Source organism: Thamnophis sirtalis, unplaced genomic scaffold, assembly GCF_051295495.1.
Source record: "Thamnophis sirtalis isolate CommonGarterSnake01/CBP01778 unplaced genomic scaffold, rThaSir2_p1.2 scaffold_9, whole genome shotgun sequence".
NCBI lineage: Eukaryota > Metazoa > Chordata > Lepidosauria > Squamata > Natricidae > Thamnophis > Thamnophis sirtalis.
Window position 1 is genome coordinate 52,407,851 of NW_028261389.1, and position 25,867 is coordinate 52,433,717.

The 25,867-nt window shown below is 42.0% G+C and overlaps 1 protein-coding gene across 1 annotated transcript in view; it reads right to left on the bottom strand.

Moving 5' to 3' along the window:
* Positions 1–20,093, bottom strand: part of ANO6 (anoctamin 6) — a 132,300-nt gene extending 112,207 nt beyond the window's left edge. Inside the window, exon 1 of the mRNA XM_087723042.1 lies at positions 19,197–20,093. Coding sequence (XP_087579168.1) covers positions 19,197–20,093 — 897 coding nt within the window. The remainder of the gene's footprint in view (positions 1–19,196) is intronic.
* Between the last annotated feature and the right edge of the window lie 5,774 nt (positions 20,094–25,867).

A 25,867-nucleotide genomic window follows, 5' to 3' on the forward strand; every position in this document is an offset into this window, starting at 1 on the left:
AAACCACTCAACCCCATTTGTTTGAAATCAAGTGTACTTTTACTAATTATAAACGAACAGTAGCAAGGCTAAGCTGAATCTGGTTAATTAAGCGCGAAAGCTAAGAATATCATGTATAATTCAATCCCCTCCTCTTGGCACCCCAGTTCATAGTCCATTGTAATGCACCCAACTGTCAGGTGGGAGATAACTTCAAAACACATCACCAGGATGGAATGCCAGACAGTTAACCTTGGCGGGAAACTCCCTTCCTCCACATGCGCAGTAAGATGGTCAGGTCAGTGTCTAGAATCTTCCTCCAGCACATCATGATTCCCCTCCCAAATACCATGCCCCCCCCTCCCCATTACAATGGCAGCCGAAGCAGCAGCAAAGCAGAGGCTGACACTTCCTCCTGGTACATTTGTTGTTGCTGCCTTAAGCAGCAGCACAGTGAAATTTAGCCCACTTCCCAATGGGGGAGATGGGGTCCGTCCTCCTCCTGTAGCCCATGATGAAGGAAAAGCCCTGGCAGCCATGCTGGGCAAGGAGGCAGGGGTGAAAATGCTCTTATCTTCCTTACCGGCTTGGAAATATGTGCGCACTGTGTATGTGCAATGGATAAAAACCAGGAAGTAACGATGTCTGGGTAGGTAAAGGGGGGCTTCTGCCATTGGCGCTACCAGCTCACCAAGCCACCCGCCACCAACACTACCACCTCATGCGAGCCGGATAGAAGTGGCTGAATTGCACCACTGATTCCTACTGATTAATCATTTCTCTTTTTTATTTTTAGCTTCTTGAATCTCATTTTGATTTTTCCCTTCCACTGCTTCTTCTAATTTCTCATATATTTTTTGAATATCATGTTGCTCTTTTCCCCTCAATTGTTGAGTGACTTCTACATTCATTTCTGTGTCTTTAAACAATCCTCTTATTGTTCTTTATAGTTTCATGCACACTTTTTAGCATCAAGAATATTTATTCATATGCCTCTATTATCCCCTGTAAATCCATTTTATAACAATTTAATAAAATTACTATGTATTTCTATAGTTCCAACACCTCAATATTTTAAAACTCCTGCTTAATAAAATATCAATCCCATAATTATACCTACAAAACCCCTACATTTATGATCTTTAAAATTCTTTAGTAATTTATAGCCTTACAGTTTTCCAATTATATATCTTCCCAATTGACCAAATTTTAAAGTCTTATTTAACTTTCCTTCTTTTCTCTTTTCTTCTATCACCCTTCTTCTTTTGTCTCATAGAATGAGATAACATTAATAGTTCAAATCCAAATTAATCCACTAGATTCCTCCAATCTTTCAGATCCATAATTCAATAGCCAATTTTAATAAAATTCAGTTATTTGCAAGTTAGTTTCTTTTAAAAATCTTCAGAAGGGAAAAAAACCTCATTAAGAATTATCAAATTATCCAGGTCATTTTCTAACATAAAGTCAAGGCCAGGCCATCTTCCATATATTATTTCTTCTATTCTGTGTATTAGACTTTGTGTGTATTGTGTTTACTTTCACTGAATATATTGCAGCTATAGTGCTATAGTCCTTCCCTTCTTCCAGTAGATGGCTCTTTTGTTCTCAAAACTTTAAACAGTCTGTCAAAACAGCTGATTATCTGATAAATCCAGGGGGTTTCAAAATGCAAATAAACAAGACAGTTTCTCCCAAAAATCACCATTCAAATTGTTTAAGCTTTTTGGGGGCTTTCTGTGTTTTAAAGCTTCCCTTGAGTTTCTTTTGCCTCTTGATTTTCAGTCCCCTCCCCCCCTCCTCTGTGTGTATTTAATCACTGCTTTCTTAGGCTTGGAAGTTCTTTTAAAATTCTTGTACTTAAATCAGGTCTAAGAGTAAAAGTTGGTAATTATCTCACCCAGGTTCAATGCTCCGTCCATGAACAGCTCCAACACAAATCTTTTTTTTTAAATAGATTTTTATTGTCCCCCCCCCATCTATAACAATTTTGTTGTGTCATCATACACACACACACACACACACACACACAAATCTTATATCGCTTCTATATTTATATACATTCATTTACAGTTCTATACATTTCTCTATTGCTTCTTGGCTAAATTAACTTTCTTTTTGTTAAACAACCATTTATACCAATTATCCCAAATTTCATAGTATTCAGACTCTTTTTTGTCCTTTAATCTTAATGTTAATTTAATTCTGAGCAGTCTAGAATTTTCTGAATCACTAATTCATCTGGGAGAATATTACTCTGTTTCCAACATTGGGCAAATGTTATTCTAGCTGTAGACAACAAGTGTATTAATATATATTTAATTTTCTTTCTATATTTCCCCTTGGTTATTCCCAGCAGAAAAAGTTCCGGTTTATATTCTATTTGTTCCTCTATAATTGGTTGTATCTACAGTATTTCCAAATTTTAATCCAATACTTTTGTACTTTCAGCAAAAATCTTACAGTCTCGGTTGTTCCAACTTGTGACTGCCAAAAATGGCCATTGTCCCTGCTGCCATTTGGGAGACCTTGCTTTGGACCTAATGAGGAAATTGTGAATTCCTCTCCTTACTTTACCGCTCCTACAGCGATTGCTGGCTGGATTTTGCTGGGCTCAGCAGAGCCACTATTTTCCAAGCCGCTCTCACGGCAATGCAACCGGAAGTCAGCTGTACTTTATTTTTATTGACTAACATGCTGAATTTAAATGGATAAACATCTAATTATAATTGTTAAAAATTTAATCCAGTGCATATTATCAACTTTGTGGGACTGCACTCCATCCCTATTGTTGTTTGTTTGGGTTTCTTTTTAAATGAAAATCAAAGATTAAAACACAGAAGAGCCAGACATAGAAGAATGACCTTCAGATGGAAAGAAAGATGGAATTGTTTAACTTTTGCTACTAGAAATATCTGTATGCATTGTATGTTAAAGAAAATTTAGCTTATTCACCCTTGAAAAATAACCAAAATAGCCAATTTCAACATTAAAATATATACCATAGTAGAAGTCTTGTTCCTAGCTATTTTCAACATTCCATATAGAGTTGCTTGTTCTACAAAGTTGAAGGCTGTTTTACTTTTCTAGTCAACATATTTTTCATATTATAGAAAGGCAAAAATCGATTCCAGTGTCACTTTTAGAAGCTTCTCATTCTCAGTGAGCTCATCTACAGTTTAAACCTATATTTTGGAAAGGTGACATATAAACATTGGGAAAAATATAAAAAGAGTGAAGAAACCTGTCAGCATATAAAATCTATATTTTATATGCTGGGAGGTTGCTGCAGGGCCTTCCTTCCTTCCTTCCTTCCTTCCTTCCTTCCTTCCTTCCTTCCTTCCTTCCTTCCTTCCTTCCTGTGTGCACATGTATTTTCCCTGCTTTGATACAATTTCTCCTTTTGGCCATTGCCAGTAAATCACCTAGGTAACCCAGGGACTGGTTGCCATGGGTGCTTTGCTGAGCATGTATTCTTTTTCTGATGTAGCATATAGTGCTTTGCCTAAAACTCAGTACTATATCCTAGTATCATTGAGCCAAAGGAATCTCACTTTCCTTTTTTACTTCCATCTGATACAAGTAATAGAGTTAATATTACTTAAATCCTGTGGATTTAAGGCTGACTGTGTTCTGCCCCAGATCATAGCCATCAAGTTATAATTTAGCACACTGGCCTGGGCCAGGACAGAGGCGCTTGGGACGGGTCTTCCACTGTCCCAAGGGCAGCCCTCACCAGATCTCACCACATCATGGGCTGCGGACCTTGAGTTTGACACCCTTGCCCTAGATGCACTGATGGGTTGTTTTGTGATTTTATTGAAGAAAGCTGTGAAAACATAAGAGAAAGGTGTCTTTGGAGGAAGGTAGAAATATTTTTTTAACCATTATGGTTAGATTGCAGGAATGTCAAGCAATTAAAGTTTCTTTCATGTCTTAGTGTTAATCAGTGTCGGTTTGTTCCTGTTTGTTTTTGTGAACTTCATCCAGTGGCATCTTTATCCCTAAACTAGTTATTTTGTATTTGTGTTCAATAGTTGTAAGTCATGATTTGACCACATGAGGGCACATCTATATTATCTTTAACTAAAGATATATTTTCTAAGCTTAAATGCTATGTTACGACTGCTCTTTGTGTAAATTATCAATACATTTGAACTTTGTTTTTAAGGATTATCTACATGAATTTCAGAAGACATAGATATTAGATTAAAAGACACAAAGTATGTACTTGTTGAGATGAAGTCTATCACAATGTTTGCAGGCATTGTTCCTAACTGTTCCAGTTTTTCAAATGTTACAACAGATCAAATTCACAAGCTATACATTTATCATCATCATCATCATCATCATCATCATCATCATCATCATCATCATCATCATCTTCATCTTCTTCATCATCATCATTATCATCATTATCATTTTAGCTATTGTCTATCCACTGCAGGATGAAGGCCTGTTCTGCATGTTTCCCACCAATACAGACAGAGCTTTCTTTTGCCAATTGGGTCCACAATACGTGCTGATGTCATCAATCTATCTTGTCTTAGGTCTTTTTCGTGAACACTTTTTATCAAGTGGGATCCATTCTATGACTCCTTGGTCCATTTACCATCAATTCCTCTTGTTATGTGACCAGCCCATTTCCATTTCAATTCTTTTACTCTCTTGATGATATTGTATATACTTTCATTTGTTCTTTGATCCATGTGCAGGTCTTTCTACCTTGTCTTCTAATGCTGAGCTTGTATCTTTCAATGACTTACTGAACCTGATCCATTGTGCTGTAGCAATTTCTGAACCCTGCCTGCTCCTTTGGGGGCATCATTTAATGTTCTCAGTATTCTTTTTGCTATTATGAAAATCTTGTAGATGACTGAAATAAGGCTTATTATTTAGCATTTTCCCATGCATTGGGTATTTTTTCTCCTCTGAGGCATCTTGAGTATGGTTTTGCTAGTATCTTGTGACTAGCAGCTTTCAGCATTTCAATCATAAAACAATCATTTCTTGAGGTTTTGCCATTTTTCATTAATGTTATGTCACTTGATAGTTCTTCCACTAGGATATCTGGCATTTCATCTTTTGTGGGTGTTGCTATTTTTGAGTGACTTTCATCTTTATATAGCTCTGAATAGAATTTTCCAATTATTTCTAACATTTCCTGTCTTGTTCTATACACTGAAGCATCTTCCTGAATGGGAGGGATGCGGGCAATCCTTTACGAGGTAGAGCTGAGGAATTCGTCCAATTTCTCACGGATAAAGTTGCTCGGCTTCGGACGGACCTGGACTCCAATTGTGCAGAGCCAGCCGAGGTGGGAGGGGGAGGGTCTTGAGCGACATCTTTGGATTGATTTTCAACTTGTTACTCCTGAGGAAGTGGACAAGGCCATGGGAGCTGTGAGTGCCTCCACGTGTGCGCTGGACCCGTGCCCCTCCTGGCTGGTCGGGGCTGGATCCAGGCGATAGTTACCGCCTCCCTTCGGGAGGGGTTCTTTCCCCCCGCATTAAAGGCGGCGGTGGTGAGACCCCTCCTGAAGAAGCCATCTTTGGATCCAGCCATTCTAAATAACTATTGTCCAACCTCCCCTTTGTTGGGAAGGTTGTTGAGAAAGTGGTGGTCTCTCAGCTCCGGCGGTCCTTGGATGAAACCGATTATCTAGACCCCTTTCAGTCTGGATTCAGGCCTGGCTACAGCACGGAAACTGCTTTGGTCACACTGACTGATGGTCTCTGGAGAGCCAGGGATGGGGGTCATACCTCCGTCCTAGTGCTCCTTGACCTCTCAGCGGCCTTCGATACCATCGACCATGGTATCCTTCTGCGACGTTTGCGTGAGGTGGGGGTGGGAGGCACCGTTCTTCGGTGGTTCTCCTCCTACCTCTCGGACAGGTCACAGTCGGTATTGGTTGGAGGGCAGAGGTCGACCCCTAGGCCCCTTAAGTATGGGGTACCGCAGGGTTCGGTCCTGTCCCCCCTCCTGTTTAACATCTACATGAAGCCGCTGGGTGAGATCATTTGGCGGCACGGGATAAAATATCATCAGTACGCGGACGATACACAGCTGTATCTGTCTGCCTCGTGCCAACTCAGTGAAGCGGTTGACGTGATGTGTCAGTGCCTGGAGGCTGTTAGGATCTGGATGGGGGCTAACAAGCTTGCACTCAATCCTGACAAGACCGAGTGGCTTGTTTGTTTCCCTCCCAACAATTGGCCATGTATTCCATCTCTCAGGTTGGGGGGTGAAATTGTACGCCCCTCAGACAGGGTTTGCAATTTGGGAGTCCTCCTGGACCCACAGCTGACTTTAGAACACCATTTGTTGGCTGTGACCAGGGGGGCATTTGCCCAGGTTCGCCTGGTGCGCCAATTGCATCCCTACCTGAACCGGGAGGCTCTCACAACAGTCACTCACGCCCTTGTGACCTCAAGACTGGACTACTGCAATGCACTCTACATGGGGCAGCCCCTGAACAGCATTCGGAGACTTCAGCTTGTCCAGAATGCAGCCGTGCGAGCAATTGTGGGTGCACACCGGTACACCCACGTTACACCTATCCTCCGCGAGCTGCACTGGCTGCCTATTGGTCTCCGGATACGCTTCAAGGTGCTAGTCGTCACTTATAAAGCCCTTCATGGTATTGGACCTGGGTACTTGAGAGACTGCCTGCTGCCAATTACCTCCAACAGACCTATTAGATCCCACAGACTAGGCCTCCTCCGAATCCCATCCACTGGCCAATGCCGATTGTCTACCACCCGGAGGAGGGCCTTCTCTGTGGCTCTCCGGCCCTCTGGAACGAGCTCCCCGTGGAGATCCGGACCCTCACCACCCTTCAGGCTTTCTGCAAAGCCGTTAAAACCTGGCTGTTCCGGCAGGCCTGGGGCTGATGAGTTCCTATCCCCGCTCGAATTGTGTGGCTGTTGACTGCTTTTAAATTGTCTCTGTAGTTGTTTGTTTGTCTCTTCCTTTTGTCTGTATTCCCTCCCCTTGGTTTGTTAGCCGCCCTGAATCCCTCTGGGAATAGGGCGGCATACAAATGAAATAAACCTTGTAACCTTATAACCTTCCCGTTTTAATGCAAAAACCTTCTTTCTTGTATTTATAAGCATGATTCTACTCTATTAATCCCTTTGTTTTCTTCACTTATGCCTTTTTCACAAGCTTCATGTTAAACTGAAATGTTTTTTTCTTGGATATGTTTTCTTATCCGCTTCCCGCACCCCCACACACACATTTAAACTTAGTGAAAAGTAAAAAGACATGCACAGGAATCAAGAGGCTTTCTCTCTGTTTTCTCCCATGCCCAGTGCTCTTAAGCTGATTGCCATGAAAGGAAACTGGTGCATGTTTCTCTGCCCTCTGTAAGCTCTCACTACTGGTAATAAGCTCTCTGTGCAGAAGAGGATAGAGATCCTCAGAATCTTGCTGTGTGCCAAAAATGCAGCTTCTGAGGCATTGAAACATGTTGTTTCTGTGATTTGGGGGGTCAGCTTGCCTTGGCTGGGGGAGCACTGCCTACACCCTTCAAGCGCAGCTGCTTTAAAATGGAGAGCACTGTGCATTGAAAGTGAAGCACAACCTCCTTTCTGGCTGCAGCAGAACCGAAGAGTCAAAAGAGGGCCAGGTGGGGGGAGGCGAGGGTTCTGGGAGTGGGGTGGGAGTGAGAGTGAAGGTGAGAAGCTGCACGTTAACCCAGTGGGAGGTGGGAAAGGTTTTGTGGCACTGCACACTGCTCTGCCCTCCACCTTCTTGGCCGGGCTCCACAGTTGAGGGGTGATGGAGCAAACTGCATGTAGCTGGCAGAATGACTTTTGCCATCTCTTTCGGGGTGTGTGTTTTCTGCTTGTTGGGCTGCTTCCCAAAGCCGGCAACTCCGCAGCCAGCCGCTTTGCTTTTTCCCTTTTTCCCCTCATGGAAGGCTCATGGGAGGATTGTGTGGTGGCACCGGCATCAGGCAGAGGCATGTGGGGAGGCAGAGGCGATCCAAATGCACGGCCCACTCCATCCCAATGTTTCTTGGCTTGCCTGTGGTCGCACCAAACAAGTGAGAATTGCAGGCAATGCTGTTTGAAAGGCTTTCCCCTCCGTGGTCTCCCCTTCTTCCCACAATCTTCCAGAATTTCCTGCAATTCTCATTACTGTGAGAGACTGCACATTCCTTCTGGGCTGGGAAGATTCAATCTCCACAGTTCCCCTCTGTTTCTCTCTCTCTCTCTCTCTCTCTCTCTCTCTCTCTCTCTCTCTCTCTCTCTCTCTCTCTCTCTCTCTCTCTCTCTCTCTCTCTCTCTCTCTCTCTCTCTCTCACACACACACACACACACACACATTTGATCACTTGAACTGCCATGTACTTTTTGTCCAGAGAGAGATGAAGTGGGCAAAAAGTGTGGCATCGGCCTGCATTGTCAAGTGTTTGGGCTGCTGAGTGTCAGCCTGCATGCTTACTCAGTGCTGCAAGCACTGGGTTACAGCTACTCTGAGCTTGGTGCTCTTTGGGCCCTGGTGGCCGCTGCAGCTCTTATGTCTGGTTGGCTGCGACTGCTAGGTAAGCTGGCTTGAGGTGCATGGGGTATGTCGCTCAGCCGCCTGGTCTTTTTGCGGCTGCAGTTACACAGCAGAAGTGGCCTGGTGGTCAGGGTTCCTGGAGCGGCCGCTGCAAGGCTGTTTTGTATGGATGGCTGGTGTGACTTTTAGGTAAGCAGGTGCAAGGCGCATGGGGAAGCTTGCTCCCTCTACCTCATATCAGTACATGGGGAAAAAATTAAGACATCCTTGAAAATAAGCCCTTACTGTTTTTTTCAGGGGTCAAAAGAAAATAAGACCGGCTCCTATTTTGGGGAAACACGGTATCAGCCTTTTAAGTATTCATGGTGTTTCCATGTTTTAGATGGCAATACAAAACAGTAAGTAGAAGTATTAAACAATAATGACTGGAAGAATATTGTCAATATACATATACACTTGTACCAAACAATATTTAAGTTAGAGATGCATGTAGTCCTTGACTTATGACCATTTGTTCAGTCATTATTTAAAGTTATGATGGAACTGAAAGAATAGTGATTATGACTAGTCCTTGGAGTTATGGCCATTTAGCACCCTCACAGACATGTCTTCACAATCTGGGATGGCACGGCTACTTATGGTATGATAAAAGTAAAGTTAATATTGATTTTAATAACTATTTTTTAGACATGCCATACTAAGAGTTTGGAATAAATATAAAACAAGGCTCTCTCCGAAGCTGCTCCTTTGGGTATCAACCGAGGAAGCTTTTTTAAGAAAAGAAATGGTGGAGACTTCCAGGTTGCAGCGAGAACAGCTGGGAAATAGCAGGCTCGGCTGAGCCCTGTGAAATCCAGCTGGTAACCACTGCCGGAAAACACTTTGGGGTGATAGCGTCCTTGAAGGGGAGGTAAAGGAGAGAACCTGGAAGTGCTGCGGCAGAATGGCAGGGAAATAGTGACCTCCGAGGGGGCTTGCAAAAACCCCAGCTGGTGAACTGTTGTCAGGAGGCCCTTTGGGCCAGAATCCGTCCTGAAGGTTTGGTGAAAAAAGAGGGGCATTTCTGTGACCGCGAGGAACAAGGCAAGCTCCTTGGCAGGTCCAAAACAAGCTCTCTAGTCTGGCAGCGGGCGTGGCAGCCATATTTCAATGACCATTCTGAAGTTGGGGCAATTGGGATCAAGTTTAGAGGAGGAGCAGTGAACAGATGGAGTGTGGAGACTGGGAAGAAGGCTGGCCAACCCAAAGGTAAAAAATCTTTAATTTGGAACTTTAAAAAATCTTTGGCAATTTAAAACAGCGGCTATGTGGCGTTTGGAAATGGGAGGAAGGGAAGAGAAGGAGGGGAAAAAAGGTGACCGCCCAAGAAGTTTGTGGCTAAAATACTTGGATTTAAACATCAAAAAAAAAGAGGGAGAAGGAAAGGCAGAGAGAAAATAGAAAGATCTATATTTGAATAAGCCGAGGTGGCGCAGTGGTTAAATGTAGCACTGCAGGCTACTTTAGCTGACTGCAGTTCTGCAGTTCGGCTGTGCAAATCTCACCGGCTCAGGGTTGACTCAGCCTTCCATCCTTCCGAGGTGGGTAAAATGAGGACCCGGATTGTTGTTGGGGGCAATATGCTGACTCTGTAAACCGCTTAGAGAGGGCTGAAAGCCCTATGAAGCGGTATATAAGTCTAACTCCTATTGAATTGATTTGGAACTTTTGGACTCTTGAAAATATCGTCAATTTACTGATTTGATTGATTGGGAGAGCGTAAACGCCATCTACTGGAGCGAAGAGAGTGCAACAACATCTGGCAAGAAAAGAATTGAAAATTTTAACCTTGAGCACAGAGCACAGAAAAGACAAGTGGAAAAGCTCTAAGGAGTGTACAGCTTGTCTTGGTTGTTTTGACTTTGTTTTACAACGAGGGAGAAAGAAAATTAAAAGCTTTGAAATAGACTGATTTACTTTGGGACTGGATACTGGATTTACTTTGGGACTGGATGAGCCGAGGTGGTGCAGTGGTTAGGGTGCAGTACTGCAGGCCACTTCAGCTGACTGTGATCTGCATTTCAGCGGTTCAAATCTCACCGGCTCAAGGTCGACTCAGCCTTCCATCCTTCCGAGGTGGGTGAAATGAGGACCCAGACTGTGGGGGCAAGTTGCTGACTCAATTTGCTAAAAAATCTGTAAACCGCTTAGAGAGGGCTGAAAGCCCTATGAAGCGGTATATAAGTCTAATAAATAAATAAATAAATACTACAGCTGAAAATTTGGAAATAAGAAAGAGACTCAATTAAATGTGGTAAATATAAAGTATTAAAATTTTGTTAAATTTGTTAAATTTGAACATGGAATGTGGGATGTTTGAAGAAAAACTTGAAATGCTGAAAGATGCATGTTCAACACTAAAAGGTACTAAAGAACCAGAAAAAGCATTGAAAGCAGGGGTGGGTTTCAGCCGATATTCACCAGTACAGGTGTACCAGTTGGTGAAATTTAACATGCCTTCCCGTACCTGTTCTTCTGGAGACACCGTACCGGAACGCTCCCTCCCCTAGCCTGCCCACGCTTGCTCCCCCCGCCCACATGGTTGCCGCTTGCTCACCCCACCCATCTGCACAATGCTTGCCCCGCCTGTCTACCTGCCCATCGCTCACTGACTTGCTGGTTTGCCGATCACCCTGCCTCTGAGAGCCTATGTATACTGCTATGCTTACCTCTTTTCCCGTTTGGCTCTCGTGTTGTCACTCGCTAGCTGACCTGATCCTCACCTCACTTGCCTTCCCTGCTGCTATTGCTGCCTCCTTCAGGTAAGTAAGCTGAAACTTAGCGCGGGCCCCGCGTCTTGGTGGGGAGATGTCAGCCTCTGCCTCGCTTACTTGCTATCGGCTGCCATAGAAACAGAGTGGGTGTGGGCATGGTATCTGGGATGTGCTACTGCAAACAGTAGCAGAGCCAACGAGGCCGTGGGAGGAGATTGCAATGGACTTTATAGTAGAGTTGCCAAAAAGTGGGGGAAACACGGTGGTTTGGACTGTAATGGACCTGTTCTCCAAACAGGCACACTTCATACCCTACAGCGGACTACCCTCGGCTCACAAGCTGGCTAAACTGTTCGTGAAGCATATCTACCAACTGCATGGAGTACCTCGAAGAGGTACTATTGGGTACCTCTTCTATTGGGTCATCTCAGGGTCTTAGTACAGCTTTTCATCTGAGCACCAATGCGGTAGCAGAGAGACTGAATGCCATGGTAGAGCAGTACCTGAGGTGCTATCAGCAGTCCAATTAGGCAGACCTTTTATCTTTTGCTGAGGTCACGTACAATAATGCTGTTCACAGTAACACAGGACTCACGCCATTCAAAGTGGTGAGCGGTATGGACTTCTTCCCAATGCCTGAGTATCCAAGGGACCCCCCCTCCACAGTCAGCTTGACTGATTGGATGTCGATGCTGAAAGCAACCTGGGAAAATGTCAAAAAAGCACTGGCTAAAGCGGCACAAACTTATAAGAAACAGGCAGATAAACACTGGGCTCCGCAACAGCCATTCTGGGTGGGAGAAAAGGTTTACCTCTCCATGAAATATTTGAGATTATAACTGCCTAGCAAGAAACTGGGGCCAAAGTTTATGGGACCATTCCCCATAGTAAAGATAATCAATCCAGTCACAGTGCAATTGAAACTGTCTTGACTGCTGGGGAAGATACACCTGGCGTTTCATAGTAGCCTCTTAAAACCCGTGATCAGATCCACTCTGAGACCACTACCCTGGGAGCCCCCGGGCCCTGTGGTCATAGGGGCCAAACCCTTTATGAAGTTCAATGAGTCCTTGATTCGAGGTGGCACAGGAGACAACTCCAATACTTAATCAAGTGGAAGGGCTACCTCTTATCAGAGGCATCTTGGGTAAAAAGTAGAAATATCCTTATAGCAAAATTCTACTCAGAAAATCCAAGCAATCCTGGGGGAGGGACACATTCCTAAATTATATACCTGTACTCAAATTGTTTTTCCCCCACACAGGTCGCTTTTGGGAAGTGAGGGGAGCCAGATGTCAACTTGTAAAGCATTTCCATGACTATTATCAAGTTGACATAAAAAAGAGAGAAAAGGGAGGAGAATGCCATGCATACCTTTGGCCAGAGTCTGGTTTCATATTTCTACAGCTAGCATGTGAAATGCGCACGTTCATAGCCTGCCGCAGCACCTTATTGTTGGATGTGATTTATATACAGACCGAAGGGAGGGGATACAGGGGTAAAGTTCAGATGCCAATAGGTGGAAATCAGTTTCGGCTCCTCAGAAGAACATGCCAAAATATTGATCCTAATAAATGAATGGATTTCTTTTGAACTTTGTCTCAAGGCTCGTATGCCACGTATGTTCTTCTTGGCTACTAGGTGCTCACTAAGAAAGGATTTTTCAAAATGACCATCAGAGCATTAGTATTTCCTAAATTATTATTAACACTCTCTGATGCAAAGAAGTTCTATACGGGCCTTGGAGGAAGCTAGCTACATTGACCCCTTCCAGTCCGGCTTCAGACCCAGTTACAGCACAGAAACCGCTTTGGTCGCATTGACCGATGATCTCTGGAGGGCCAGAGATGGAGGCCATGCGTCCATCCTGGTTCTCCTTGACCTCTCGGCGGCTTTCGATACCATCGACCATGGTATCCTTCTGCGACGACTGCGGGAGGTGGGGGTGGGAGGCACTGTTTTGCAGTGGTTCTCCTCCTACCTCTCGGACAGGTCGCAGTCGGTGTTGGTCGGGGGGCAGAGATCGTCCCTGAGGCCCCTAACATATGGGGTGCCGCAGGGTTCGGTCTTATCCCCCCTACTATTTAACATATACATGAAACCGCTGGGCGAGATCATTCGGAGGCACGGGATAAAATACCATCAATATGCGGACGATACGCAATTGTATCTGTCCGCCCCGTGCCAACTTAATGAAGCGGTGGATGTGATGAGCCGGGGGCTTGAGGCCGTTAAGAACTGGATGAGCGCTAACAAACTGGTACTCAACCCGGACAAGACCGAGTGGCTGTTGTATTTCCCTCCCAACAATTTGGCTAATGTTCCATCTATCAGGCTGTGGGGTCAAATTTTATACCCCTCAGATAGGGTTCGTAACTTAGGAGTCCTCCTGGATCCACAGCTGACTCTCGACCATCATCTGTTGGCTGTGACCAGGGGGGCATTTGCCCAGGTTCGCCTGGTCCGCCAGTTACGACCCTACCTGAATCGGGAGGCTCTCACAACAGTCACTCGAGCCCTTGTGATCTCTAGGCTGGAATACTGCAATGTGCTCTACATGGGGCTGCCCTTGAAGTGCATCCGGCGGCTGCAGTTAGTTCAGAATGCGGCCGCGCGAGTGATAGTGGGCGCACCGCGGTTCGCCCACATAACACCCATCCTCCGCGAGCTGCACTGGCTACCTGTTGATCTCTGGGTGCGCTTCAGGGTCCTGTTGACCATCTTTAAAGCCCTTCATGGTAGTGGATCTGAGTACTTGAGAGACCGCCTTCTGCCGATTACCTCCCTCCGACCGATAAGATCGCACAGACTGGGCCTCCTCCGAATCCCATCCGCCAGTCAATGTCGATTGGCGACTACACGGAGGAGAGCCTTTTCTGTTGCAGCTCCGACCCTGTGGAACGATCTCCCCATTGAGATACGCACCCTCACCACCGCCCAGGTCTTCCGCGCAGCCCTTAAGACCTGGCTATCCCAACAGGACTGGGGATAAGTTTCTAAATTGCCCCACCCGAATGTTGAATGTTGAATGCAAGTTGTGTTTTTATTACTTTATTTATTTTGTTCACATATTGTTTGTTTTGAGTTACACCCCCTCCCTAATGATTGTAAGCCGCCCTGAGTCCCCTCAGGGAAAAGGGCGGCCTATAAATCCAAAAACAACTAACAACAACAACTAAACAACCTCCTCCCCACCTGAAAAGAAATCTGTTCCACACTCTGATGCTAAGGAGTTCTACTCCCCCTCCCTGCCTCAAAAGAGGGGTTTCAGTTTTACTTTCACAGCAGCCATCAGCTTTACTACAGAACAGTTGAGGTAAGCCACACCCAGGTAGGCAGAGGCAGATTCTCCCCCTTATTTTTCATTCAGACGAATCTGTTCCGTCTACTGTAACACCATTTAAAGGGAAAAGAGGCAAAAAACGCAAAAAGAGATTTACAGATGCAATTAGGAAAACACAAGTAAGGGAAACTGCACACAAATATCACCAAACTCATACCTGAGTCAGTAGACAGGCTATAAAAAGTATACATCTAATAACCCCTACATTAATCAGTCACAAATGAGATCAATGCTTGGACTAATAAGTATTTGTCTAGTTTTAAATATGAACCTCAGATTGATTACTCCAGGGGCAAGGTTGTTGATCTCGAACTGTGGTTACCCTGTGCCTGATGCTGTACTCTAAAGTGGCAGGATGAGAGTCCCAGGATGTGCTGCAATGGTGGTAAAGTTCACCCCTTTCCCTTCAGCTCTACCCTGAAGCTTTACACAGCCTTCTCACCCACCAGCATCCAACGGCAAAGCACTTTCTTTCTGCTGTCCAGAAGTATCATGGGTGCTTCCAAATGATATCTTTTGAAGCCAGAGAGGTGAAGAACAGAAATTTTATGCCAACATTCAAAGTGCAGGGGCAGATCTACCACAGGATAGGGAGTATCATGACAGGCCTCAGCAGCAGCCTTCATTTCTCCAGATATACTTTGTTGGTGATGATGACAATGAGAGGGACATCCATTGTGGACTCAGTCGTTAATTTACAAATGGTTGCCAACTGCAGAGGTTGCTGCGTGAACACTACAAGTATATTCTGGAAATTAAGGCTGCTGTTGATTCTGTTCCTAAGGGCCACAAGGACTTCCAAGTGGTGATTAATGCCAATAGGAAGCCTTCTGGAGAGGGTCGAGGTCACAACTACAGAAGTGGCTGTTCTCATTGTCAGCCAGGATTTGGAGAAGCAAGATATTGTTCTCCACAGCAGAGACAACAGGTTGTTATGAATCAGTGAGATGCACTGTGCCTATGATGCTCTCCAATACCCTCTGATGTTCTGCTTGGAGAAGATGACTATTACATCAATATATGTCAGTGCGACCCAAACACCAAGGTTCCTCTAAAGAAGACTCTGTGTGCTGCTGCCTTTTACAGCTACAGGATAATGGAGTGTGATGGCGAAGAATGCTACCATGTTTTCCCGAAAATATGACATGTCCTGAAAATAAGGCCATGCCACATTTTTCGGGTGCTCACACAGCTTGGCAACAAGTCCTGACCTTGACAGTTATCATGCGTGTCCACATTCAACATGATTTGAGGGCACAACATTTTTAAATTATTACTTGATATTGGTGATGGCATGCTTTTGGAAGAGGAAAGAATAATAACTACTTTGAGTAACCTTTGCCACGTTGCGAGAGATCTGATCAGCTTGACTGACAGAATATACCCCAACATTCATCAATCTGGAGTGGATTGTGGTTCATGGCTGAGGGAAAGAGCTATTCTCACTCCAACAAATGACTCAGTCAACAGCTCCCTCCAACACTGTGCAATGGCATCATGCTTCAGGTGAAGACTCTGTACAAACACATAATTGAAACCACAATTTTAACAGGGAGACACTGTTTTCATATCCTGAATTCCTGTGATCCCATCAGACTACCACTTTGAGTTCAAATGTCTACAATTTCCCGTTAAGATTGTATGCCATCACCATCAATAAGGCACAGGGACAGACTTTGAAAGTGGCTTGTGTGCATCTGATGAGTGACTCTTTTTCCCATGGCCAGTTCTATGCAGCATGCTCCAGGTTCAGTTCACCTGACAGCCTGGTCATTCTCCAGCCAGAGAGCAAAACCAGAAATGTTGTTTAGGGGGTGGTCCATCTGAGGGATGAATTGAAAGTCTATGCTATGCAATTTATTACCCTGGCTACATAGACAAAACAGCCACGGTTGCTGCTGGGATTAAAGGGCTTAAGGCCATCTATTTCATTGTTGTTACACTTACAATAATGTCTTCATCTGTATCAGAAACTTAGCTTGCTGTCTCTAATGAAATAATACAGTCACTTTTTAAACTAGTCATTAATTTTCAAGCTTTAAGTGTCAAATTATCAAGCCCCATCACATAGTTTTGTAGTGAAGCATTGGTATTCAGCTAGTCAATTAATATAATTTACTGTTGTCAATCACTTTCTTGCATGTGTTGTTTACATTAGTTTTTAGAGACTTTCCAAATAAAGGATCCTAGTCAAAATCCATAAAGGATGATGATGGATTTTCATACTATGCATTTTGAAATCCACAGTGTACTTTGTTTAAGCTATCTAGATAACAAGGCCAGTCAGGCTTTCATTTCATTTGTATAAAAATATCCTGAAGCAGACATTATGGCAATTTTACGGGAAAATAGCAATAATGGATTCTCATTGGTCTGTACACATGCACGCACACATAATGCATAAGCAAAATTATAATTAATGACAATTAAAGGCAAATGTATGAGATTTGGGGGGGGGGGAGATTTAGGTTTCCAAAATCCTCCAGTGGTGACAATGATTTAGTACTATCCCTGTGTAATCTTTGTATGGTATTAAGTGTAACAAATAGACAATTTATATCATGCCCTAACTTTGCATTTGGTGACATTCTTGCTGTTGTGTTAATTTAAGGTCTATTAAGCTGGACCTCATGGACCTTTGTTCTTTCTTTAGGCTCAACCCTGTGAAGCTTAAGAGTCTGGAGCACAGTGTGAAAAAGCAACTTGTTTCACTCTCACCCAAGGAGCTCATTAGGACTTTATAGAAAGACAAAAAAAAAAAAAAAACCTACTCACACAATACTAACATTTGCTGTGAGGACTGCTCACCAGCCCAGAGTCAGGAGGCAGTTATTGTTCTCTTTCTTCAGCTTTGCACACCAATTTAGCATGCTAGCTATAAAGAAGGGCTCATTTGTAATTCACCATTTCATTCTTTGTCACGGAAATCCATTTACCAGCATCTCCAATGTACCCCAAGTTCTTGAAATTCCTGCTTCATCAGGAATGGATGGCTTTAAAATAGTTACACTTATTATACTTGCTAACTTTCCTTTTTTAGAATATCTCATTATGATACGCTTTTAAAGTACAACTATGTGCAAAAAGTATTTAATTCCTCAACATTGAATGATTTATTTAAGAATACACTATGTAGGTTCATGGTTCAAGCAGAGTTGTTGATTGAGCTGTAGAAAAAAGGAAAGTACTAATTGTTAAACAGCCACCTCATTTAGAAATGCAGATGTAAATGATTCTATATTCAGATTGGAAACATATGAATTAACAAATGACTATATACTCAGATAGGAAACATGAATTTAAATGTGCTTAATTTTAAACTATATAACTTTGAAGATGAATAATTCAGAAAAACCAAATGTACTAAAATCCCTATTAAAAGTATTATATATACATCATTCAATTTATTTCCATTTATCTCAGTATGGCATTAACATGTCTTATTTTAGTTTGCAGGTAATGCCTATAATCACATACAGAAGTATGTAATACTACCAGAGATTCAATTAAATTTAATTCAGAGTGAGTATAAGATCACAATAACTTTTTCCAATGGTTTTAAGCACATTGATTTGTTTAGATGAGGAAAAATACTTTTTGATAACTACAATAATAATTCAATCTGTCACATGCCATATAATCATATTATCAGAAGATTTCTCACTGAAAACATCTTTCAGGTCCCAGTATTCCTTTGGGATTCTCTCCTCCCCCTCAATTCTTTCTTGCTCTCTGGCCGCCAGTTTGGGGCCAGCCTTATCTGGCTCTGGGTCCTCCATTCTCTCATCAGGGGGTGTGGCCGACCAAATGCGTAACCACCCATCTCTCCAGTTTATACATGGGTTCCATTTACGGAGCCAGGGGAGTCCTAATATAAGGGGCTGGTCCATTCCTGGGGCTACAATAAAAGTTATCATTTCCTGATGGGTCCCCATCCACATTTCAATGGGTTCAGTAGCAAAATGAGCAGGACTTCCCCCCGCAATAGAGCTATCTAATTGGCAAAATGCAATTGGGATTTTCAAAGTTTTCAGCTTCAATCCCATTTTTTCAACTATTTCTGGGCTTATAATGCAACGTGAGCAACCAGAGTCTAAAAGAGCAAGAAGTTTCTCTTGCGTGCCAGCAGAGGGCACTCTAAGTTCAACTGGGACAAGCATGGGCCCCGAACAGGAACTTACCCAGCGGTCCGTGTCCTCATAGTCACTGTCGTCAGACGAACTGGGGCTTCCGCTCCCTCCTTCCTCCGGGCCAAAGCATTGAGAAATCTCCTCCCCCATCAAAACAGGTCCCCTCTTCTTGCTGGGAGGCTTCTCTGGCTTTTTCTCTCTCTGGGGGGGGGGCGGTGCGGAGCGGTGTGGCTCATCTTGACTCGGCAATTTACAGCACGTGCCCCTCCTTCCCACAGCGGAAGCAGATGGGAGGCTTGGGTTTGCCCGTGAATCCTCCCCTTCCCCCTTTTTGCATCTTTGGGAGGGGGGATTTGGCGGGAGGTGGGGAATCCTCAGTTTCTCCTTCTCCCTTGTAATGAAGTCTGGCTAAATCAATTTCAACTTCTGCTGCTGCCTCATACCAAGGTTCTAAATGGGGGGGGGGAGTCTTCTGTTTACACATTGCTGGTAAACTTCTTTGTTCAAGCCATCTGCAAAACGATCTAGTAAGGCCTCTTCAGACCATCCTCTCATATAAGCTGTCAATTCCTGGAATTCCTGCACATACTCAGCCACAGACCTTTTGCCCTGTCTAAGGGTTGTAAATTTAATTCTAGTCCGACGCTCGGTGAGAGGGTCATCAAAGTGTTTTCTCAAAGCTGCCATAAACCCGTTAAACTTTCTTAGGAGGGGGGAATCATTATTATGTAATCTGACCATCCATTCAGCTGCCTTCTTCTCCAGAGCCATTAATACGATTCTTACTTTAGCTTCATCTGAATTCAGGTCAGGTCCATATATTTGCATATAATTCCAGACCTGAATTAAAAACAACCCGAGTTCTTTGGGGTCCCCGGCATATTTCACGCTGAGAGGAGGGACCTTAGCCATTTGGTGTCGGCGAGGCCTCCCCTCCCCTCCCCTTCTTGGAATGTCTCTAGCCGCCAGAGGTGGGGTCGGCTCTGGGTCATCTTGTGCACATCCCCCTGATTCCTCGGCTCCCCCAGCCTCCTTAAAACTAGGCAATGTGTACCTTTTTTCCCAGTCCTCCCTCCGGTTCTTTGTCACCCCCACTCGAGTCCGGAATTTTTCCCACGCTCCTTCGAGGAGCTTCATGGCTTGGACCATCATGAAATCCTCCTCTTCAGGACCCCGCCATTCAGCTGCTGGTTTCTTTGGTCTCCTCACCGTAATCCCAGCTAATGGTTCTTCAGTTTCCTCTTTCTGTCCCACTCCCCAAGTCCATCTGGGTCGAACAGTCAGTTCTTCCACTTGCAGGTCAGCCAATAATTCCGTTAATGTAGGAGCTGCAGCTGCTCTCATATCCTCCTCTTGATCACTGTCGTGGAGGGACATTTCTTTTCCTTGGTTGCACCCCCCTCAGAAGGTTTTCACTCTGGGATGGATGTGAGGTGGGATTCAGCTTAATGTCACTACCCCTTCATTTAATAACCAAGAAAAAAACCACTCAAGTCCATATTTCAGAATTAAGTGTACTTTTACGGCTACAAACGAAAAGAAGCAAAGCAAAGTTGATTCTGAATAAAAAGGCGCGAAAGCAATAGATATAAATACAAGATTCAATCCCCTCCCCTTGGTACCCCAGTCCATAGCCCAATCATAATTCACCCAACTGTCAGGTGGGAGACATCTTCGAAAATCATCATCAGGATGGAATGCTAGACAGTTGGCCTTGGCGGGAAACTCCCTTCCTTCCGCATGCGCAAAGAGGTGGTGAGAATAACTCCCTAATCAAACAGTCCTCCAGCACAGAATGATTCCCCTCCCAAATACCATGCCCCCCTACCCGTTTCAATGGCAGCCAAAAAGCAGCAGCGAAGCAGAGGTTGACAAACTTGCTCTAAATCAGTTTTCCCAACCTAATATCTTCTAAATATGTTAAACTATAAATCCCGTAGGGATACGGTGGCTTAGTGACTAAGACACTGAGCTTGTTGATCAGAAAGGTTGACAGCTCAGCGGTTTGAATCCCTAGCGCCACGTAACAGAGTGAGTTCCCATTACTTGTCCCAGCTTCTGCCAACGTAACAATTTGAAAGCATGTAAAGATGCAATTAGGAAAATAGGGATCACCTTTGGTTGGAAGATAACAGCGTTCCATGCACCTTCAACATTTAGTCATGCCGGCCACATGACCACGGAGACATCTTCGGACAATGCTGGCTCTTGAGCACCACCCCCTAGAGTCAGGAACAACTAGCACATATGTACGAGGAGAACCTTTACCTATAAATCCCCAAACTCACAATTGGACAAAATTAATCTGACATGGAAAAGAAATTATTTGATTAGTAGGTTATTATTTACAGTTAGAGAAAACACAATGTTTGAAATGCATGACTATAAGAATTTATTTATATTTCACGTTTCTTAACTGCCCATTTACCTTGGAGAGGGGGTTGGATGGTGTACAATATATGCAGGAGATGAGCAAATTTACAAGTCAGTAGGCTTACTAATGGCTCCTAGCACTTTTTAAACAAGATATTTATGTACAGTACAGTGCCTAAATTGAGCTCACGGTCATTTACACAGAAACCAAGCACATGCTCTAGGTTTTCTTAATTTCAAGAATCTGATTACTCTTATCTCTGAAGGAGGAAAAAGGTAGTAAAACAGACAACCATGTAATTTCTTTTTTTTAAGAGTAGAACAGCAGGGATAAATTTATTGGAAAGTGTAAAACATTTGAAAGTGCACAGATAGATTATAACTATATTAAGAAAAACTCAAAATTTGAGGCAAATAAGATAATTGTTGGGAAGGAAAAAGTATGTTCCTTGAAGCTTATGGAGGGTAAACGTATGTTGTATATCAAGAAGTTTCCCAATTCAGCTTTTTATAAGTAATAAAATTACTGCAGGAACATTTGATAACTTTCCTCTTAGTGATTACAGAGCATTGGATGTTTAATAAGCTATAAAGAAGAGAGTCCATGCTATCTATCTAAATATTGCAAATTTGGCAAAATGTTAAATAATGCATCTAAAAGAAAACATTAAAAGATTCTTAACAAGGAAAATTTAACATTTAAGAAACTTTTTCTATTACTGTCTCCATGAAGCTGCAGTTGATCATGAAAGGAAATGTGAATAAACCTTTAACATCATACAAACTTAACAGATCAAAATGAATATTCTGTTGTTGTAACAGATTCACATGTACCAATTCAATGCAGATTTAAAAGAGAAACCTGCAGACAATTCATTAAACCTGTTTTAAACCAAGACACTCTTCTTCAGAGAAAGCAAATCTTTTAATAAACTGCAATGCATGAATTTAAAATGAGTGCTGTTCTCCATGTTTTAGATTAAGAATGTGAATTAGAAACTGAAAAGGAATAGAACCATGTTGAAATCAAGTATCCATAGAAGTCTAATAAATTATATCCAGTTCAATTAAAAATGTACAAGAGTGTGGATATTGAGTTAAATTGGATGGAAGTCAAGGGAATTATTTCAAAAGCTGACTGGAATGCATAGGTTATATGTGGCTTCAGTGGCAAAAAAGAACAGAAGTGTTAGGAATGGTGGTGATTATGAAATACATTAGGAAAAAGGCAATGGCACCCACTTCTAAAATCTTACCAAGAAAATTTCAGAGTAGTCTATGCATTCACCAAGAGTCAACACTGTATCAAAGATTCGCACACTTATATGCACGCATATGCACACGCACACATACAAACACACAAACAATTCTTTTTTTAAAACAAAGTTTTTTATTTTTTGTTACAAATTTTAACTTCTTATATAAACAAAGTGTTGCCTTGGCTTTTCCCTTTAACATCTTCTCATATACATAGTTCATTTTACATCATATTTCCATTTCTAATTTCAACCATATTATTTCCTTTCTATGTCTTCCATCTTAAGTTTAATTTTTTTAAATACATAAACAATACCGTTATTTGCCCCTCCAAGTTAATCAAATTTATCATTTCATTTTCATCTGTTGTTCTATTTTACTACAGATAGCATATACCATCAAATTTAATTTTTCTATAATAAATATTTCACTTAGTTATCCACAATTAATAGTGTTAATCTAGTTCCCTCACATCCTAATTAGCTACATAGTGAGGGGCAAATAACATGGGTTTGTTATTTATTAACTAACATAGTTAGTTTGTATTTTAATCTGATTTATATTCTTTCTTTTAAAGTGATGTTCAAGATTTATTAGCTTTTGACATTCTTAAACTGATAAACAATCTAGAGACTAGCTCCAGATAAGAAAAGTTTGTTAGTACAAATTGGGGTCTGGCTTATCTCTTGTGAACCCTAAACAACCTTTCTCCTAACAATTTATTCCCCTTCAGACCTCATTTTAATAAACATGTATGCTATTATTCTGTCCAATCACTTTTCTCTTTCAGGTTTCTTTGTTATGTTAACTATAAAAGGGGATGTAAGATAAAGATCGGGGTTCCCTCTTTGAATGAGGAATTCCTTTTGTCTGAATATTCTGATAAATTGGAATAAAATGATCTTCCTGTCTTGGTTTGTTTCATTGTAAAATATGCACACCGAGGCACGAGCCTGAAAAAGTCATATTTGGACATCAATACCATTAACAATGTTAACACATTTCATTTTATTCTACTGGTAAATCCTTTTCTTTCCCTCCTCTTTTTCTAACTATTTTCTCTTGGTCTCTCAGAAATTTAACTTCTGGAAACTGGACATACAAGTGGTGAAAAAAGTGAAATATTTGGGTATTCAATTGACATCAAGATGTGTAAAACTAAAGGATAACTATTATAAGGTGAGAAAACTAATAGAAATAGATCTAGAAAAATGGAAAACCCTGCAATTATCACTGATGGGAAGAATAGCAGTAGTAAAGATGAATATATTACCAAGACTGCTATACTTATTTCAAACAATACCAATAAAACTAGAGAAAAAATACTTTGAAAGCATGAATAAAATAGTGGGAAAATATATATGGCGGGAGGGGGGGAAGCAGAATTAATATAAAAATGTTACAAGATGCAAGAGTTTGAGGTGGATTTGGATTACCAAATTGGGAATTGTATTATCAAGCAGAGGGATTAGCTTGGATGAAAAAATGGATTTTACTGAGTAATACAAGATTATTGACACTGGAAGGCCATGATTCACAACTAGGTTGGCATGCTTTTTTGTGGTATGGTAAAAATGAGGCACATGGTTATTTTCAAAGACATTATGTAACGAATGGATTGTTAACAATATAGGAAAGAAAGGGAAACACTATTTAGAAATACCAATGTGGCTTTCAACGATAGAAGTACTGACACATCTAAATATTAGTAGTATGGAAAATATCATTAGATACAAGGATATCTTAACAGAAAGGGGGGAACTAAGACAAAAACAAGAATTTTAGTCTTTACATTTAACGTTTCACATGCATTTTTTAACATATCAAGTAGTTCATCATATATCCAGTTCCATAGTGCCTGCTTGGCTAATTTAACATTTTTTTTTAAAAAAAAATCTGCTATATCACATTTATTTAAACTTGAAGTCCATGGGATTTTTCCCCTTTTTTGTTTCCAAATTCTAGAGTCCAATTCCAATTTTAGTCCAGTCCAATCCACATTGAATATTTTATTTTATTTTTTCCTTCCACAACAATAGTAAGTCAAATCCAAAACACTGTTGCAAAAACAAATACTCCTTAATGGTTTCCACCACTTCAAAGTATCTTCAAAGTATCTTTTGCTATAGTCAAGGTCAAATTCTGCAGCTGTTCCTTTCTCTTTTATTCCTCTTCTAGGTCTTGTAGCATTCTCTTCTCACAGTAGATGGCTATAGTACACACTCTGATCAATTGGCTGTCAAAAGCTGTCAAAACCCACTTTTAATCCTCAAAAAATAGAAAAAAGGAAGAAAAAGAAAGGATCCCCCCTTAGTTCTTCAGTTATTTTTAACATCTCCAACTCCAATTTTAGGAACAAAAATCTTCTAGGGCTTTTCCGTTTTAATCTCCGCTTTGTCCTTCTTCCTCCATTAAGATCCTGATTGCCAAATAGCCACTCTGGGTCTCTTTTTAGATCCAAATTTAAAATTCCTTTATCTTTGGATTGGTCACTCTCTCGCCCAAATCCAACACTCTATTCCAACACCACTCCTGCTCAAACAGCTTGGTCTGGTTGCCCCAACTTTGAAGCGGTCATTTGAATATGGCTGCCACCGCCGTTGTCAGTTTTGGACAGCTTTATCTCCGACCTGCTGAGGAACTGCCAGTTCCTCTTGGTCATTCGAGATGTCTCTCCTTCTTCCCTGTTCCTCCAAAACAGTTCTGATCCAAGGATCCCCTGGCAGCAGTTTGTCCGGCTGGGTCCGATGAGCTCCGCTATTTCCCAACCGGTCTTGTAGGGACACTTCCGGCTTCCTTCAAACACACAAACAATTCCATGGAGGAATGGCAGCAATTGAGAATTGTGTACTAGCACACTTCTTTTTCCAGGATTAACCAGAATTCTTAGAATTTATAAAGTAATACTACTTAATATTAAAATAAAATTATAATTACATTCAACAAAGGAAAGTAAGTAATCTATTTATTCATATTTAATTATCCAGTCCTAGAGATATATAGGTGAAATGCTTATAATCATATCTGTCTTTAATTATATCTCACCTTGAACTTTTATTATCAATATAGCAAACAAAGAAATTGGTTGCGAAGCTCGACAGTACCAAAATACGGTAGATTGCATCCTTTCTGATTTTTATCTGTTTCTGCTGCAAAAGAAAGCTATTTTTTATGTTCCTATTTGAAAAGGCTCTAATACGTATGGATCTGTTAATCCTTGGGAATCTTTGTTTTCAACATGATTCTTTCACCTTAAAAAAAAATCTGGCTCTGACTTCCAGTTCTTAATTGTTTCTCCACCTGATGTTCAAAGAAAGCAGGCTTCTGTAAGGAGAAAGTCAGGAAACACTTTTTAAAAAACCATAACAAATTGAAATATTTATATAAGTAAGTGATGGGAAACTTCAAATTTGATTACAAGCAACCTTTGGCTTTCTATCTATTAAACAATAGGCCATGTTGTTAAGGGCTATTTCTATGCCAAGCATGTGGGTTCTATTTTTTTCATCTTTAGACATGGT